Genomic DNA, 20,438 nt, shown 5'->3' on the forward strand with positions numbered 1-20,438 from the left:
CAGGTTTGACCCTTGTGACTTCAGGTTTGACCCATGTGACTTCAGGTTTGACCAATGTGACTTCAGGTTTGACCCATGTGACTTCAGGTTTGACCCATGTGACTTCAGGTTTGACCAATGTGACTTCAGGTTTGACCCATGTGACTTCAGGTTTGACCAATAAGCAATTAGCAATTGCACAAAAACTGCAATATAACAGTGTGTAGGTTTTCTGTGAATTTATGGAAATCATCTGCTTTACCTGTACAGGAATGTTTCTCAGCAACAAAAAGAGTTGTCAAATGAGATCCTACATGAGACGTTCAGCCATGTTTCTTAAACGTCGAAGTTTGATTGGTTCACGTTTTTACGTTGAAGTTGAGGCATTAATTCCACATTTTTAAGGTTAGGCATTTACTCTGAATGGTTGAGGTTAAGCATTAACTCTGAATGGTTCATGTTTGTTTATAGACCTAAAACATAAATCTAAAAAAAAATCTAAAAATCTACTTTCTGTCGCTGGATTCAACCCAACTTTGGGCGTCTTCTGCCATCCTCGTGGCAACAACGGGACCGCCGAGCACTGTAGCGGGTAAAAATCGTCTGTCCTCGGTTGCAACGCTCACTATTGAGTTCCAAACTGCCTCTGGAAGCAACGTCAGCACAATAACTATTCATCGGGAGCTTCATGAAATGAGTTTCCATGGCAGAGCAGCCGCACACAAGCCTAAGATCACCGTGCGCAATGCCAAGCGTCAGCTGGAATGGTGTAAAGCTCGCCACTATTGAACTCAGGAGCAGTGGAAACGCGTTCTCTGGAGTTATGAATCACTCTTCATTATCTGGCAGTCCGACGGCCGACTCTGGGTTTGGGGGATGCCAGGAGAACGCTACCTGCCCCAATGCATAGTGCTAACTGTAAAGTTTGGTAGAGGAGGAATAATGGTCTAGGGCTGTTTTTCATGGTTCAGGCCTCTTAGTTCCAGTGAAGGGAAATCCTAACACTACAGCATACAATGACATTGTAGATGTCCTGACCTCAATCCCATCGAACCCCTTTGGCATTGCAACACCGACTGTGAGCCGGGCCTAATCGCCCAACATCAGTGCCCGACCTCACTAATGCTCTTGTGGCTGAATGGAAGCAAGTTCCTGTAGCAATGTTCCAACATCTAGTGGAAAGCCTTCCCAGAAGAGTGGAGGCTGTTATAGCAGCAATGTTCCTACATCTAGTGGAAAGCCTTCCCAGAAGAGTGGAGGCTGTTGTAGCAGCAATGCTCCAACATCTAGTGGAAAGCCTTCCCAAAAGAGTGGAGGCTGTTATAGCAGCAATGTTCCTACATCTAGTGGAAAGCCTTCCCAGGAGAGTGGATGCTGTTATTACAGCAACGTTCCAACATCTAGTGGAAAGCCTTCCCAGAAGAGTGGAGGCTGTTATAGCAGCAAAGGAGGGGACCAACTCCATTTTAATGCCCATGATTTTGGAATGAGATGTTCGCCGAGCAGCTGTCCATATACTTTTGATTATTTAGTTTAACTTTAACCCTTTTCAAGTGAATTTCTCATGCCCTTGTGTTCTGATTTCAGTTGCTATGTGTTTGTGTGTTTGTGTTTGTGTGTGTGTGTGTGTGTGTGTGTGCCTGCGTACCTGTGTGCCTGTCTATATGTGTGCGTGTGTGTCGCCAGACTTCCCCACCACCTTCCCTCCATACACCACCCCTGCCCCCCGCCCCACCAGACACCACCGTCCCCCTAGACCCCACATCGCCTCCTCAGACCCTACAAACATCAACAACAGAGGTATAGTACCACCTTACCCACCCCTCCACCTCTTCTCCTCCTCTCCTCCTTCTCTCCTCTCCTCCACCTCCTCTCCTCCTTCTCTCCTCTCCTCCTTCTCTCCTCTCCTCCACCTCCTCTCCTTCTCTCCTCTCCTCTACCTCCTCTCCTTTCCTCTCCTCCTCCTTCTCCTCCACCATCTTTCCTCTCCTCCACCTCCTCCACCTCCTCTCCTCCTCCTCCTCCTCCTCCTCATCTTCTCTCCGTATAGTCTACTATCCTTTCATCTTTCCACCACTCCTCTCCTCTGACCCTGCACCTCCTCTCCTCCTTCTCTCCTCTCCTCCACCTCCTCTCCTCCTTCTCTCCTCTCCTCCACCTCCTCTCCTCCTTCTCTCCTCTCTTCCACCTCCTCTCTACCTCCTCTCCTTTCCTCTCCTCCTCCTTCTCCTCCACCATCTTTCCTCTCCTCCACCTCCTCTACTCCTTCTCTCCTCTCCACCACCTCCTCTCCTCCTCCTCCTCCTCCTCCTCATCTTCTCTCCGTATAGTCTACTATCCTTTCATCTTTCCACCACTCCTCTCCTCTGACCCTGCACCTCCTCCCTCATTCCTTCTCTCCTCTCCTCCACCTCCTCTCTACCTCCTCTCCTTTCCCCTTTCCTCTCCTCCTCCTTCTCCTCCACCATCTTTCCTCTCCTCCTCATCTTCTCTCCGTATAGTCTACTATCCTTTCCTCTCCTCCACCTCCTCTCCTCTGACCCTGCACCTCCTCTACTCCTTCTCTCCTCACCACCACTCCTCTCCTCTGACCCTGCACCTCCTCCCTCATTCCTTCTCTCCTATTCTCCTCCTCCACTCAACTAGAGAAAATCCTCCTCGCTTTCTTCTCCCGCTCCCTTCACTGTTCTGGTGTTTCATCAGTGGATCTGTTGCTTGGACTCTTTACTGTCTCTCTGGCCTCTTCTGGCCTATTCTGGCCTCCTCTGGCCTCTTCTGGCCTCCTCTGGCCTCTTCTGGGCTCCTCTGGCCTCTTCCGGCCTCCTCTGGCCTCTTCTGGGCTCCTCTGGCATCTTCTGGCCTCCTCTGGCCTCTTCTGGCCTCCTCTGGCCTCCTCTGGCCTCTTCTGGGCTCCTCTGGCCTCTTCTGGCCTCTTCTGGCCTCCTCTGGCCTCCTCTGGCCTCTTCTGGCCTCCTCTGGCCTCCTCTGGCCTCTTCTGGGCTCCTCTGGCCTCTGGCCTCTGGTCTCTTCTGGGCTCCTCTGGCCTCTTCTGGGCTCCTCTGAAATGGCATCTTGTTTTTTTATATAGTTTACTACTGGCATGTTGTTCTTTATATAGTGCACTAGATTTACCAGCACATTGTCTGCTTAGTTTTCTAACACAAGTGTTTCATATGAAAGTTGATAACTGTAGATTGGTAGGTATCAGCCTCTGCCTCCTGGGTTGTTTCACTGTTTTAATTAACGTTCTCTGCATCACAGCAGAGAGACACACACAGTCACCACTAACTACAGAAAGTTGTGTTTTACAGACACATCAAACAGACAGCTAATGCACAGGATGGACAATATCTGATTTACTCCTCTCTAGTCTCTCCTGATTTACTCCTCTCTAGTCTCTCCTGATTTACTCCTCTCTAGTCTCTCCTGATTTACTCCTCTCTAGTCTCTCCTGATTTACTCCTCTCTAGTCTCTCCTGAATTACTCCTCTCTAGTCTCTCCTGAATTACTCCTCTCTAGTCTCTCCTGAATTACTCCTCTCTAGTCTCTCCTGATTTACTCCTCTCTAGTCTCTCCTGAATTACTCCTCTCTAGTCTCTCCTGATTTACTCCTCTCTAGTCTCTCCTGAATTACTCCTCTTTAGTCTCTCCTGAAATACTCCTCTCTAGTCTCTCCTGAATTACTCCTCTCTAGTCTCTCCTGAATTACTCCTCTCTAGTCTCTCCTGATTTACTCCTCTCTAGTCTCTCCTGATTTACTCCTCTCTAGTCTCTCCTGATTTACTCCTCTCTAGTCTCTCCTGATTTACTCCTCTCTAGTCTCTCCTGAATTACTCCTCTCTAGTCTCTCCTGATTTACTCCTCTCTAGTCTCTCCTGAATTACTCCTCTCTAGTCTCTCCTGAATTACTCCTCTCTAGTCTTTCCTGATTTACTCCTCTCTAGTCTCTCCTGATTTACTCCTCTCTAGTCTCTCCTGATTTACTCCTCTCTAGTCTCTCCTGATTTACTCCTCTCTAGTCTCTCCTGAATTACTCCTCTCTAGTCTCTCCTGATTTACTCCTCTCTAGTCTCTCCTGAATTACTCCTCTCTAGTCTCTCCTGAATTACTCCTCTCTAGTCTCTCCTGAATTACTCCTCTCTAGTCTCTCCTGATTTACTCCTCTCAAGTCTCTCCTGATTTACTCCTCTCTAGTCTCTCCTGAATTACTCCTCTCTAGTCTCTCCTGATTTACTCCTCTCTAGTCTCTCCTGATTTACTCCTCTCTAGTCTCTCCTGATTTACTCCTCTCTAGTCTCTCCTGAATTACTCCTCTCTAGTCTCTCCTGAATTACTCCTCTCATTATTATGTACTGAGGTGTCCGGACAGATGAGGTGCCCTCTCTCTCTCTCTCCCTGAGGCATTATTATGTACTGAGGTGTCCTGGCAGTTAAGGTGCCCCCTCTCTCTCTCTCTCTCTCTCCCTGAGGCATTATTATGTACTGAGGTGTCCTGACAGTTAAGGTGCCCCCTCTCTCTCTCTGAGGCAATATTATGTACTGAGGTGTCCTGACAGTTAAGGTGCCCCCTCTCTCTCTTTGAGGCATTATTATGTACTGAGGTGTCCTGACAGTTAAGGTGCCCTCTCTCTCTCTCTCTCTCTCTCTCTGAGGCATTATTGTGTACTGAGGTGTCCTGACATTACTGTGGACTGTGATTACCAATGTTATCTGATGATGGATGACTTAATGGAATGTCCACCAACTGACTCTTTCCACATAAAAAATATGACGTCGTGTGGTTACGCGCTGTAGGCATCCATTACACATGGGACTGGCTACTATTGCACCTTGAGAGTCTTGTAGCCAATGAGATAAGCTTTCCAGGGATATGCAGTTGACCTGGGTGGGACAAAGCAAGGCCTATAATCTTTTATGCATAATGCAAACTCTTGCTACCTGGCTCAGAGACGAGACGCACCGAGCTACATTACATCTCTTTAGCATACAAAATTGCTTCTCAGGTTGGTCAAAAAGGTCAAACTAAAAATATTGAACAGGAAGCTAAAAAGAAGGCAGCTATGAATAAGTGTACCGACATTGAAGCTTTGAAAAAAATACTGGTCAGACTCGGATCAGGAGAGATGATTGGACAACGACTCAGATCAGGGAAGCTGATTGGACAACGACTCTGATCAGGGAAGCTGATTGGACAACGACTCAGATCAGGGAAGCAATTTGGACAACGAGGATTTTGATTCGGTCGGCAAAGATTGTTTTCTGGAAGGATTGGATCCACGTTCAGATCTGTAAGTAAATTTGTGCAAACAAGTGCTCAGCATATGTGGGAACTCCTTCAAGATTGTTGGAAAAGCATTCCAGGTGAACCTGGTTGAGAGAATGCCAAGAGTGTGCAAAGCTGTCATCAACACAAAGGTTGGCTACTTTGAAGAATCTAAAATATATTTTGATTTATTTAACCCTTTTTTTGGTTACTACATGATTCCGTATATGTTATTTCATATACAGTCGGAAGTACAATCAATTTAAACTCAGTTTTTCACAATTCCTGACATCCCAGTAAAAATGCCCTGTTTCAGGTCAATTAGGATCACCACTTTATTTTAAAAAGGTATTTAGTCAGCCACCAATTGTGCAAGTTCTCCCACTTAAAAAGATGAGAGAGGCCTGTAATTTTCATCATAGGTACACTTCAACTATGACAGGCAAAATGAGAGAAAAAAATCCAGAAAATCACATTGTAGGATTTTTAATGAATTTATTTGCAAATTATGGTGGCTCTCACAGACCTGTACCTTCTTCTTTAAGAGGCTCCTCTGTCCTCTACTCGTTACCTGTATTAATGGCACCTGTTTGAACTTGTTATCAGTATAAAAGACACCTGTCCACAACCTCAAACAGTCACACTCCAAACTCCACTATGGCCAAGACCAAAGAGCTGTCAAAGGACACCAGAAACAAAATTGTAGACCTGCACCAGGCTGGGAAGACTGAATCTGCAATAGGTAAGCAGCTTGTAACTGTACACTCCGGACTCGGACCTTGCTTGTCCTAATTTAACTCCATTCTTTTACTTTTAGATTAGTGTGCATTGTTCAATATTACTCTAGGAAACCAAGCATTTCACTGCACCCACAATAACATCTGCTAAACATGTGAACGGGACCAATTAAATGTGATTCCACCACCACCCTTTCCTCCCTTCTTCCCTCTCCATCCGTCTCCCTCCCCCTGCTCCTCCTCCATCTCTCCTCCCCTCTCTGCACCCCATGAAATCTGCCAAATGCATTTTTATGGCTTACAAATTATCTCTGACCTTCCAAAGGCTGGGAGGTTGAATAAAGCACAAGAGTATCTGAGACTTTAAAAAAATATATATTTACGAGTCACTTTTCATAGCCAGCCTGCCTCCTCGAGGCCTTCTAGCCGATATCGCCCCAGAGAGCCCACCCGCGTCTGGCGATCAGTCATGTGGCTGAGTCTGCTTAAAAAGACACAGAGAATAAGGCTGTCCTAAACAACACTCTATTCCCTACATAGTGCCCTATGGCTCTGGTCGAAAGTAGTGCACTTTATAGTGAATAGGGTGCCGTTTGGAACGCAGCGGGGGAGAATAAAATAAAATCCATCCTTTGCTTTAACCGTCTCGAACGGAGACTCTTCTTTTCTTGGAGACCATTAGCCCTCTCCGCTGTGAAAAGAAAGGAACATAAAGGACAGAATAAAGAGAGAAAGTAGCAGCCAGACCAGCGACCTTCAGAGTTCATTCAGAACACTGGAGTTATGTGGAATGGTTTTGGTTCTAATGGCAGAATGTGGAACTCCCTCCGGAGTTCTGACCGTCTGTTGCTCAGTCCAACCTGGACACGAAGGCCGTGTCCTCATCCCTGAGGTGTCTGTTGCTCAGTCCAACCTGGACACGAAGGCTGTGTCCTCATCCCTGAGGTGTCTGTTGCTCAGTCCAACCTGGACACGAAGGCCGTGTCCTCATCCCTGAGGTGTCTGTTGCTCAGTTCAACCTGGACACGAAGGCCGTGTCCTCATCCCTGAGGTGTCTGTTGCTCAGTCCAACCTGGACACGAAGGCCGTGTCCTCATCCCTCATACAGATGATTTTACAGCCTTTTTCCACATTTTATTGTTACAACCTGATTTTAATAAAATTGATTAAATAGAGATTTGGTGTCACTGGTCACACACACAATATCCCATAATGTCAAAGTGGAATGATGTTATTATATCTACAGAACCAGTCAAATGTTTGGACTATTTTTCTTTATTTTTACTATTTTCCCATTTTCATTGTATGAAATAACACATATGGTATCATGTAGTAACCCAAAAAGTGTTGAACAAATGAAAATATATTTTATATACTCATCCAAAAGCAGACATTGAATATCCCTTTGAGCACCCCGTCACTACAAAGATACTGGCGACCGTCCTAACTCAGTTGCTGGAGAGGAAGGAAACCACTCAGGGATTTCACCATTAGGCCAATGGTGACTTTAAAACAGTTACAGAGTTTAATGGCTGTGACAGGAGAGAACTGAGGATGGATCAACAACATTGTAGTTACTCCACAATACTAACTTAAATGACAAGAGTGAAAAGAAGAAAGCCTGTACAGAATATAAATATTCCAAAATATACATCCTGTTTTCCGTAAGACACTAAAGTAATACTGCAAAATATGTGGAAAATAAATTAACATTATGTCCTGAATACAAAGCTTTATGTTTGGGGCAAATCTAACACAACACATCACTGACAACCACTCTTCATATTTTCAAGCATGGTGGTGGCTGCATCATGTTATGGGTATGCTTGTCATCAGCAAGGGAGGTTTTTTTGTTGATAAAAAGACATGGAATAGAGCTAAGCACAGGCAAAATCCTAGAGGAAAACCTGCTTTGGTCTGCTGTCCAACAGACACTGGAAAGTTCACCTTTCAGCAGATCAATAACCTAAAGCACAAAGCCAAATCTACACTGGAGTTGTATACCAGGACAACATTGAATGTTCATGAGTGGCCGAGTTACAGTTTTGACTTAAAGAATTTAAAAAATAATAATGTGCAAGTATTGTACAATCTAGGTGTGCGTAGCTGTTAGATACTTACCCAGAAAGACTCACAGCTTTAATCGCTGCCAAAGTTGATTTTTGAACATGTATTGACTCAGTGGTGTGAAAACTATGTAAATAAGATATTTATATTTTTCATTTTCAATACATTTTCAAAAAAGAGGCGAGAGAATCAATTGAATCAATGTTTTTATTCAGGCTGTAGCACAACAAAATGTGGAATAAGTCAAGAGGTGTGAATAATTTATGAAGTCTCTGTGTATCTGCACTGCACATAGCATTCTCATCATTAACCTCAAGAGATCAATGGAACACAGACCTTGGGGAAAGAACAAGGACGCCTTCGCACATTCAGAAAATATGATCTTACAAAGTGGATATTTGTCAAAACCACATTGTGGTTACTAAAATCCAATTTGGATATATTTGACTGTTATTGTGGCATAATATTTAGTAATGGTCCTTCTTGAGGTTAGAAAACATGTCTGCTAAATGAAAACTCCCGTTCGTATAAGCTGCTAGCATAGCTAGTCATGTGTGACCGACCTCCTCGATTTGGTATTTTGTAGCAAAATTTGAAATATTGTCTGTTTTTTTTTTAATGGATGAAAGTTGAGACTCAGAGTAATATATATAATATATCAACACTACAGTTGAGGAACAATGGGAACAATTCTGATTTGAAAGTTGATGAACTTCTAACCCCACTTTTGAGATAATGGCCTTTGAATGTTTTGGTACACCTACTGGAGAGCTCTTCTTTGTCTACACCCACTCAGCATCGTCCACACCCTCTTAAGAGTTTAGCCCCGCCCATGTCTTTAAGGTTTCATATGTTTTTATTTTATTTATTTATTTAACTTTTATTTAAACTAGGCAAGTCAGTTAAGAACAAATTATTATTTACAATGACGGCCTTCCCCGGCCAAACCCGGACGACGCTGGGCCAATTGTACGCCGCCGGTTGTGATACAGCCTGGAATCGAACCAGGCCCTGTAGTGACGCCTCTAGCACTGAGATGCAGAGCCTTAGACCGCTGCGCCACTCGGGAGCAATATCAAAAACAGAAAGTGTCCAGATAGAAATATTTGATAAATGTTTGATCGTTATTAGATGACGCTTACCCAGACACACTTGTCTAAATTGATGGACCATGAGATGCTATAACCCACGTCTAGTGTCTGGGTCATTATTGTCTAGACATGTTCATGAAATACAACTGATGGAATTGATGGCCACAGACACACCTGGCTGATTTAATGTGCCATGTAATAATCCAGTCTTTTGTTTAGACATGTAGCTAGGAAGCTAGCTAGCTAAACAATGAACCGGGATAATCCCAACTCATACTAACATTACAAACATTGTCATAGCTGTAGTATGAATCTGCAGGTAGCTAAAGCTAACCAACTAGGTTCAATCTTAGCTAGCTAACATCAGGCTTTAATAACTAGCAACGCAAATGGATTCTGGTTGAAATATTATTACTACACAGATCCTACATGTAACGTTAGCTAGCGAGCCGCTAAGCTAACGTTTACTGGCTACAATATGCTTTAACTTGCAATAAAAATTACATTCTGACTAAATTTGAAATGTATATCTGGAAAATGTAGCTAGACTCTTACCCGTAAACATGTATGTATTCTTCACGACAGACTGGAACCATGTTTAACTCCGTTCTGTTTGTAGCTACGTCTTGTTTGGCAGCGTTGTGTCAAGTCACTCTGTTTCACACTGACCGTGGCGTATGCAGAAAGTAGCCCATCCACTTTTTCCAACTGATCTGTTGATAGCACATGCTACATTCAGGGCATCAATGTTGCTGAGAAAAGTAGCAAAAAGTTTTGTATTTCTTTAAAAACAGTACGGTAGAAAGGACTGTCAACAGCTCACGTTATAGCGTGTTACATGGCACCCTAACCCAATCCAAACTCATCTCCCAGGAACGTTTACTGACAGCGGCCATATTCAACGGGTGTTGAGCATTTGTAAATGCCTCTCCTGTGAAGTAGTGACGCGCGACATACGCCTAGCTTCTTGAAATGAGTCACGTATAAACAGTAGCCTACATGTAGGCTACTTTATACGTGGAGTAATGAAGCGATTCGGGATCGGGAATGGGGGAGGACATGTGAGTGCCGTTGCCATGGCATTTCCATTGTTTTGGTCAAGTTCTATTGATCGCTTTACCACGGGGAAGAGATTACCTCTACTGTAACTAGGGAGGAGATTACCTCTACTGTAACTAGGGAGGAGATTACCTCTACTGTAACTAGGGAGGAGATTACTTCTACTGTAACTAGGGAGGAGATTACCTCTACTGTAACTAGGGAGGAGATTACCTCTACTGTAACTAGGGAGAAGATTACCTCTACTGTAACTAGGGAAGAGATTACCTCTACTGTAACTAGGGAAGAGATTACCTCTACTGTAACTAGGGAGGAGATTACCTCTACTGTAACTAGGGAAGAGATTACCTCTACTGTAACTAGGGAGGAGATTACCTCTACTGTAACTAGCGAGGATATTACTTCTACTGTAACTCGGGAGGAGATTACCTCTACTGTAACTAGGGAGGAGATTACTTCTACTGTAACTAGGGACGAGATTACCTCTACTGTAACTAGGGAGGAGATTACCTCTACTGTAACTAGGGAGGAGATTACTTCTACTGTAACTAGGGAGGAGATTACCTCTACTGTAACCAGGGAGGAGATTACCTCTACTGTAACTAGGGAGGAGATTACCTCTACTGTAACCAGGGAGGAGATTACCTCTACTGTAACTAGGGAGGAGATTATCTCTACTGTAACTAGGGAGGAGATTACCTCTACTGTAACTAGGGATGAGATTACCTCTACGTTATCTAGGTAGGAGATTTTCTCTACTGTAACTATGGAGGAGATTACATCTACTGTAACTAGGGAAGAGATAACCTCTACTGTAACTAGGGAGGAGATTACCTCTACTGTATCTAGGGAGTAGATTACCTCTACTGTATCTAGGGAGGAGATTACCTCTACTGTATCTAGGGAGTAGATTACCTCTACTGTAACTAGGGAGGAGATTACTTCTACTGTAACTAGGGAGGAGATTACCTCTACTGTAACTAGGGAGGAGATTACCTCTACTGTAACTAGGGAGGAGATTACCTCTACTGTAACTAGGGAAGAGATTACCTCTACTGTAACTAGGGAAGAGATTACCTCTACTGTAACTAGGGAGGAGATTACCTCTACTGTAACTAGGGAAGAGATTACCTCTACTGTAACTAGGGAGGAGATTACCTCTACTGTAACTAGCGAGGAGATTACTTCTACTGTAACTAGGGAGGAGATTACCTCTACTGTAACTAGGGAGGATATTACCTCTACTGTAACTAGGGAGGAGATTACTTCTACTGTAACTAGGGAGGAGATTACCTCTACTGTAACCAGGGAGGAGATTACCTCTACTGTAAATAGGGAGGAGATTACCTCTACTGTAACTAGGGAGGAGATGACCTTTACGTTATCTAGGGAGGAGATTACCTCTACTGTAACTAGGGAGGAGATTACCTCTACTCTAACTAGGGAGGAGATTACCTCTACTGTATCTAGGGAGGAGATTACCTCTACTGTATCTAGGGAGGAGATTACCTCTACTGTATCTAGGGAGGAGATTACCTCTACTGTAACTAGGGAAGAGATTACCTATACTGTATCTAGGGAGGGATCTCTCCTTGCTAAATTCTGGTGGGCTGCCTTACCTCTTCTGTAACTAGGGAGGGATCTCTCCTTGCTAAGGTCTGGTGTTAGGGCTGCCTTACCTCTACTGTAACTAGGGAGGAGATTACCTCTACTGTAACTAGGGAGGAGATTACTTCTACTGTAACTAGGGAGGAGATTACCTCTACTGTAACTAGGGAGGAGATTACCTCTACTGTAACTAGGGAAGAGATTACCTCTACTGTAACTAGGGAGGGATCTCTCCTTGCTAATGTCTGGTGTTAGGGCTGCCTTACCTCTACTGTAACTAGGGAGGGATCTCTCCTTGCTAAGGTCTGGTGGGCTGCCTTACCTCTACTGTAACTAGGGAGGGATCTCTCTTTGCTAAGGTCTGGTGGGCTGCCTTACCTCTACTGTAACTAGGGAGGGATCTCTCCTTGCTGTCATGGAGACGTCCTTCACCTTGCTGGCTGCCCCCATTCAGACAATGTATCGCTAGGGGTTTGTTATTGATCCCCCTCCACATTGACCTGTACCCCCTCACATTGACCTATACCCCTGCACATTGACCGGTACCCACTCACATTGACCTGTACCCCCTCCACATTTACCTCTAACCCCTCCATATTTACCTGTACCCCCTCACATTGACCTGTAACCCCGCACATTGACCTCTAACCCCTCCACATTGACCTGTACCCCCTAACATTGACCTGTACCCACTCACATAGTCCTGTACCCCTCCACATTGACCTGTACCCCCTCACATTGGCCTGTAGCCCCTCACATTGACCTGTAGCCCCTCACATTGACCTGTACCCCCGCACATTGACCTGTACCCCCTCCACATTTACCTCTAACCCCTCCACATTTACCTGTACCCCCTCACATTGACCTGTAACCCCGCACATTGACCTCTAACCCCTCCACATTGACCTGTACCCCCTCACATTGACCTGTACCCACTCACATAGTCCTGTACCCCTCCACATTGACCTGTACCCCCTCACATTGGCCTGTAGCCCCTCACATTGACCTGTAGCCCCTCACATTGACCTGTACCCCCTCACATTGACCTGTGATTTGATAGGATAGCCAGATAGTAATACTGAATTCCTTATATTCCTCTGAGATACGCTCATCTAAATATTACCCTTGCCATTAATCTGAATCTTAAAGCTTTTAATGGAAGGACAGAGGGAGAGGAGAGATGTAGTAAAGGCTCTGGTTCTGGTCGCTGCTTCCTCTAGGAGGGTAGTTAAATATTGAGACAACGGCCTTGGGTACATCTTCTCTCCCTCTGCCTCACTTTTTCTACATTTATTCTACTCACTCCCTCGCTCCCTTACATTCCTCCCCACCCTCTCTCGCTCCCTCGCTCCCTTACATTCCTCCCCACTCTCTCTCCCTCCCTCGCTCTCCTACATTCCTCCCCACTCTCTCTCGCTCCCTCGCTCCCTTACATTCCTCCCCACTCTCTCTCTCCCTCCCTCGCTCCCTTACATTCCTCCGTCCCTCTCTCTCTCTCTCTCTCTCTCTCTCTCTTTCTCTCTCTCCCTCGCTCCATTATATTCCTCCCCACTCTCTCTCTCTCCATCCCTCGCTCCCTTACATTCCACCTTCCCTCTCTCTCACTTTCTCTCTCTCTCTCTCTCTCGCTCCATTATATTCCTCCCCACTCTCCTTCTCTCTCCCTCTCTCTCTCTCCACGCATCTACAGTTCTCTCCTCCCTCCCTCCTCTCCAGGAATTAGTGTTAATGCGTATCTCCTCCACTTAGTCTCTCTCTTGCCACCCTCTCTCTTGCCACTTTTTCTTTCTCATTCTCAACACCCTTCTCTCCCCCTTTCACATCTCCGCCATTTTCTCCTTCTCTCCGCCTTCTCTTCCCCTCACCTCTCCACCGTTCTCTCTCCTCTCCACCTTCCTCTCTCTCCATCTTCCTCTCCCTTCCTCTCTCTCCACCTTACTCTCCCTCCCTCTCTCTCCACCTTCCTCTCCCTCCCGCTCTCTCTCTCCACCTTCCTCTCCCTCCCTCTCTCTCCACCTTCCTCTCCCTCCCTCTCTCTCCACCTTACTCTCCCTCCCTCTCTCTCCACCTTCCTCTCCCTCCCTCTCTCTCCACCCTTCTCTTCCCCTCACCTCTCCACCCTTCTCTTCCCCTCACCTCTCCACCTTCTCTCCCTCCCTCTCTCTCCACCTTCTCTCCCTCCCTCTCTCTCCACCTTCTTCTCCCTCCCTCTCTCTTCTCCCTCCCTCTTCTCTCCCTCCCTCTCTCTCCACCTTCCTCTCCAGCAATTAAAATGTAATGCATATCTCCTCCACTCCTCCGTCTCTCTCTCTCCATCCTCTCTCCTTCTGCCTCTACCCATCTCTTCTTTCCACCCTCCTCTCCAGGAATTAAAAGGTAACGTGTGGGTCCTCCACTTAGTCTGCTCCGGGTTATTGATGATCTGTCACATTTAGATGCGTCAGGGGAAGAGTTACAGCTGTGATCAGGTATAAAAGGGCAGTGGGAAGAGAAAGAGAGAGAGAAATCATTCCATCCTCCTGGCTGAAGGAGAATATAAATTCCAGCTAATAGTTCCCTCCATTCGTTACTACGGCACAAGACACTTTGAGTAATCCTTAGGGAAGCATTGGCACGCACACACACACACACACACACACACACACACACACACACAAGCAAGCACACACACTCATACTTCGTATAAGTGTCTGTCATACACGTCGATCCAGAGCATCCCAAGCATGCTCAATGGGTGACATGTCTGGTGAGTATACAGGCCATGGAAGAACTGGGACATTTTCAGCTTCTTGGAATTGTGTACAGATCCTTGCAACATGGAGCTGTGCATTATCATGCTGAAACATGAGGTGATGGCTGTGGATCAATGGCACGACAATGGGCCTCAGGATCTCATCACAGTATCTCTATGTTTTCAAATTTCCATCGATAAAATGCAATTGTGTTCGGTGTCCGTAGCTTATGCCTGCCCATTACCATAACCTCACCACCACCATGGGGCCCTCTGTTTACAACGTTGACATCAACAAACCTCTCGCCCACATGATGCCATGCACAACAACAAACACGTGGTCTGACGTTGTGAGGCCGGTTGGAAGTACTGCCAAATTCTCTAAAACGATGTTGGAGGTGGCTTAAGGTAGAGATATTAATATGAAATTATCTTGCAACATCTCTGGTGGACACTCCTGCAGTCAGCATGCCAAGAGGAAGCACTAACCTTGACCCGGAACAGGAACACCTGGCCCACTTCTGGACAATAGTACCAAGAGGAAGCACTAACCTTGACCCAGAATACCTGGCCCACTTCTGGACCATAGTACCAAGAGGACAACGCTAGCCTTGTAGTTTTGTCTTCCTTGTTATTATATGTTATCCACTAAAAAGATCAGCTCTTCTTCTTCTGGGTGGTTCTGTTTTTACTTCCTGTATTTTAGGACAAAGTTGTTTATATTAAATCATTAATTCATACTTAATAATTGGTTTACTTTATTAAATAATTATCAGTAATTTGTTCTGAAAACATAATTAACATTTTATGATCTAGAGTTGGGTCCCACACGCTTTCACTGGTACCTCAATGTGGGACAGAGAGAGAGATCCTGTGTGTGTGTGTGTGTGTGTGTGTGTGTGTGTGTGTGTGTGTGTGTGTGTGTGTGTGTGTCAGACTGTATCCCGCTGTCCCACATAAGTCTCTCCTAAAAGTCTTTCATCTTGAAAGCCATGCCCATTCCTCCAGTACATACACATTGTATGTTTCCATGCAACCAGCTACACACGCAAACATGCAAACAACTAAACACACACACAGAGAGATGAGAGAATGCAGTAAAGACAAGATATACCACATAGTAAAATAGTACTGTTTAATAGAGTAATGATTAATATAGTACTGCTTTAATATAAGTCTAGGTAATATAGTACTGAGTAGTATAGTACAGGGTAATATAGTACGGTTTAATAGAGTAATGATTAAGATAGTACTGCTTTAATATAAGTCATATAGTAATATAGTACTGGGTAATATAGTACGAGGTAATACAGTACTGGGTAATATAGTAATGGTTAATATAGTACTGGGTAATACAGTACTGGGTAATATAGTACTGGGTAATATAATATAATACAGAACTGAGTAATATAGTACTGAGTGAGTAATATAGTACTGTGTAATATAGTACTGAGTAATATAGTAATGGGTAATATAGTACTGAGTAATATAGTACTGGGTAATACAGTACTGAGTAATATAGTAATATAGTACTGAGTAATACAGTACTGGGTAATATAGTACTGAGTAATACACTACTGGGTAATACAGTACTGGGTAATATAGTACTGGGTAATATAATATAATACAGTACTGAGTAATATAGTACTGAGTGAGTAATATAGTACTGTGTAATATAGTACTGAGTAATATAGTACTGGGTTATATAGTAATGGGTAATATAGTACTGAGTAATATAGTACTGGGTAATACAGTACTGAGTAATATAGTAATATAGTACTGAGTAATACAGTACTGGGTAATATAGTACTGAGTAATACACTACTGGGTAATACAGTACTGGGTAATATAGTACTGGGTAATATAATATAATACAGTACTGAGTAATATAGTACTGAGTGAGTAATATAGTACTGTGTAATATAGTACTGAGTAATATAGTACTGAGTAATATAGTAATGGGTAATATAGTACTGAGTAATATAGTACTGGGTAATACAGTACTGAGTAATATAGTAATATAGTACTGAGTAATACAGTACTGGGTAATATAGTACTGAGTAATACACTACTGGGTAATACAGTACTGGGTAATATAGTACTGGGTAATATAATATAATACAGTACTGAGTAATATAGTACTGAGTGAGTCATATAGTACTGGGTAATATAGTAATGGGTAATATAGTACTGAGTAATATAGTACTGGGTAATACAGTACTGAGTAATATGGTAATATAGTACTGAGTAATACAGTACTGGGTAATATAGTATTGAGTAATACAGTACTGGGTAATATAGTACTGAGCAATATAGTACTGAGTAATGTAGTACTGAGTAATACAGTACGGAGTAATATAGTACTGGGTAATATAATACAGTACTGGGTAATATAGTACTGAGTAATATAGTACTGAGTAATATAGTACTGGGCAATACAGTACGGAGTAATATAGTACTGGGTAATATAATACAGTACGGGGTAATATAGTACTGAGTAATATAGTACTGAGTAATATAGTACTGGGCAATACAGTACGGAGTAATATAGTACTGGGTAATATAATACAGTACGGGGTAATATAATACTGGGTAATATAGTACTTGGTAATATAATATAATACAGTACTGGGTAATATAGTACGAGGTAATACAGTACTGGGTAATATAGTACTGGGTAATATAGTACTAAGTAATATAGTACTGGGTAATATAATATAATATAGTACTGGGTAATATAGTACTGAGTAATATAGAACTGAGTAATATAGTACTGGGTAATATAGTACTGAGTAATATAGTACTGAGTAATATAGTACTGTGTAATATAGTACTGAGTAATATAGTACTGAGTAATATAGTACTGGGTAATATAGTACTGGGTAATATAGTACTGAGTAATATAGTGCTGGGTAATATAGTACTGAGTAATGTAGTACTGAGTAATATAGTGCTGGGTAATATAGTACTGGGTAATATAGTACTGGGTAATATAGTACTGGGTAATATGGTACTGGGTAATATAGTTCTGGGTAAAATAGTACTGAGTAATATAGTTCTGAGTAATATAGTTCTGAGTAATATAATACTGAGTTCTATAGTACTGTGTAATATAGTACTGAGTAATATAGTACTGAGTTCTATAGTACTGAGTAATATAGTACTGGGTAATATAGTACTGGGTAATATAGTACTGGGTAATATAGTACTGAGTAATACACTACTGGGTAATACAGTACTGGATAATATAGTACTGGGTAATATAATATAATACAGTACTGAGTAATATAGTACTGAGTGAGTAATATAGTACTGTGTAATATAGTACTGAGTAATATAGTACTGGGTAATATAGTAATGGGTAATATAGTACTGAGTAATATAGTAATATAGTACAGAGTAATACAGTACTGGGTAATATAGTAATATAGTACAGAGTAATACAGTACTGGGTAATATAGTACTGAGTAATACACTACTGGGTAATACAGTTCTGAGTAATATAGTACTGAGTAATGTAGTACTGAGTAATACAGTACGGAGTAATATAGTACTGGGTAATATAATACAGTACTGGGTAATATAGTACTGAGTAATATAGTACTGAGTAATAGAGTACTGGGCAATACAGTACGAAGTAATATAGTACTGGGTAATATAATACAGTACGGGGTAATATAATACTGGGTAATATAGTACTTGGTAATATAATATAATACAGTACTGGGTAATATAGTACGAGGTAATACAGTACTGGGTAATATAGTACTGGGTAATATAGTACTAAGTAATATAGTACTGGGTAATATAATATAATATAGTACTGGGTAATATAATATAATATAGTACTGGGTAATATAGTACTGAGTAATATAGTACTGAGTAATATAGTACTGGGTAATATAGTTCTGGGTAATATAGTACTGAGTAATATAGTACTGAGTAATATAGTACTGTGTAATATAGTACTGAGTAATATAGTACTGAGTAATATAGTACTGGGTAATATAGTACTGGGTAATATAGTACTGAGTAATATAGTGCTGGGTAATATAGTACTGAGTAATACAGTGCTGAGTAATATAGTGTGGGGTAAAATAGTACTGAGTAATACAGTAATATAGTACTGAGTAATACAGTACTGGGTAATATAGTACTGAGTAATACACTACTGGGTAATATAGTACTGAGCAATATAGTACTGAGTAATGTAGTACAGTGCTGAGTAATATAGTACTGGGTAATATAATACAGTGCTGAGTAATATAGTACTGGGTAATATAGTACTGAGTAATATAGTACTGGGTAATATAGTACTGGGTAATATAGTACTGGGTAATATAGTACTGAGTAATATAGTACCTGATAATATAATACAGTGCTGAGTAATATAGTACTGGGTAATATCGTACTGAGTAATATAGTACTGTGTAATATAGTACTGTGTAATATAGTACTGGGTAATATAGTACTGAGTAATATAGTACTGAGTAATATAATACAGTGCTGAGTAATATAGTACTGGGTAATATAATACAGTGCTGAGTAATATAGTACTGGGTAATATAATACAGTGCTGAGTAATATAGTACTGGGTAATATAGTACTGAGTAATATAGTACTGTGTAATATAGTACTGGGTAATATAGTACTGAGTAATATAGTACTGATCGCGCAGTAGGTGATGGTGAACCTAGAGATTATACCTTTCTATCTAAAACATTATTATTTCAACAAGGAACACAGACTGAGACCAAGGTCTCTGTTACAGCTGGGCCCTGCATATACATGTTTACACATACAGTTTAGGTACAATAATTAAGAAACTACACAAGACAAACAAAACCATCACAGATAACACAATAAAAACATACAGCAACAGATTACATTTACACACAGGTTATTCCCCTAACAGGTTATTCTCCTAACAGGTTATTCTCCTAACAAGTTATTCTCCTAACAGGTTATTCTCCTAACAAGTTATTCTCCTAACAGGTTATTCCCCTAACAGGTTATTCCCCTAACAGGTTATTCCCCTAACAGGTTATTCTCCTGACATGTTTTTCCCCTGACAGGTTGTTCCACTAACAGGTTATTCCCCTAACAGGTTATTCTCCTGACATGTTTTTCCCCTGACAGGTTGTTCCACTAACAGGTTATTCCACTAACAGGTTATTCCACTAACAGGTTATTCTACTAACAGGTTATACCCCTAACAGCACAAGAACATTACCCAAAACAGTTACAAGCAATGCAAAAAATAAAAATGCTTCAATAAATGTTTAAAATGAGTGACAGGGGGAGAAGAGTCTCAGGTTTAAGTTTAGTCTGGAGGCTATTCCATAGGTGAGGAGCGTAACAGGAAAAGGCAGCCATACCCAACTCTGTGGAGATCACATGGGCCTCAAGTGGAATCCATACCCAACTCTGTGGAAATCACATGGGCCTCAAGTGGAATCAATACCCAACTCTGTGGAAATCACATGGGCATCAAGTGTAATCCATACCCAACTCTGTGGAAATCACATGGGCCTCAAGTGGAATCCATACCCAACTCTGTGGAAATCACATGGGCCTCAAGTGGAATCTATACCCAACTCTGTGGAAATCACATGGGCATCAAGTGTAATCCATACCCAACTCTGTGGAAATCACATGGGCCTCAAGTGTAATCCATACCCAACTCTGTGGAGATCACATGGGCCTCAAGTGTAATCCATACCCAACTCTGTGGAGATCACATGGGCCTCAAGTGTAATCCATACCCAACTCTGTGGAAATCACATGGGCCTCAAGTGGAATCCATACCCAACTCTGTGGAGATCACATGGGCCTCAAGTGGAATCAATACCCAACTCTGTGGAAATCACATGGGCCTCAAGTGGAATCAATACCCAACTCT

At 42.5% G+C, this 20,438-nt stretch overlaps 1 protein-coding gene across 2 annotated transcripts in view; it reads left to right on the forward strand.

Annotated features, from left to right (window-relative positions):
* The window catches only part of LOC139419371 (cell adhesion molecule 2-like), a 478,628-nt gene that overhangs the window by 439,638 nt on the left and 18,552 nt on the right, over positions 1-20,438 (forward strand). The window contains exon 8 of one of the 2 annotated variants that reach the window (XM_071169313.1): positions 1,666-1,779. The exons of the other annotated variant lie outside the window; for it this stretch is intronic. Coding sequence (XP_071025414.1) covers positions 1,666-1,779 — 114 coding nt within the window. The remainder of the gene's footprint in view (positions 1-1,665; positions 1,780-20,438) is intronic. 2 annotated transcript variants of the gene reach the window in all.

The sequence above is a fragment of the Oncorhynchus clarkii genome, chromosome 10 (assembly GCF_045791955.1).
Source record: "Oncorhynchus clarkii lewisi isolate Uvic-CL-2024 chromosome 10, UVic_Ocla_1.0, whole genome shotgun sequence".
NCBI lineage: Eukaryota > Metazoa > Chordata > Actinopteri > Salmoniformes > Salmonidae > Oncorhynchus > Oncorhynchus clarkii.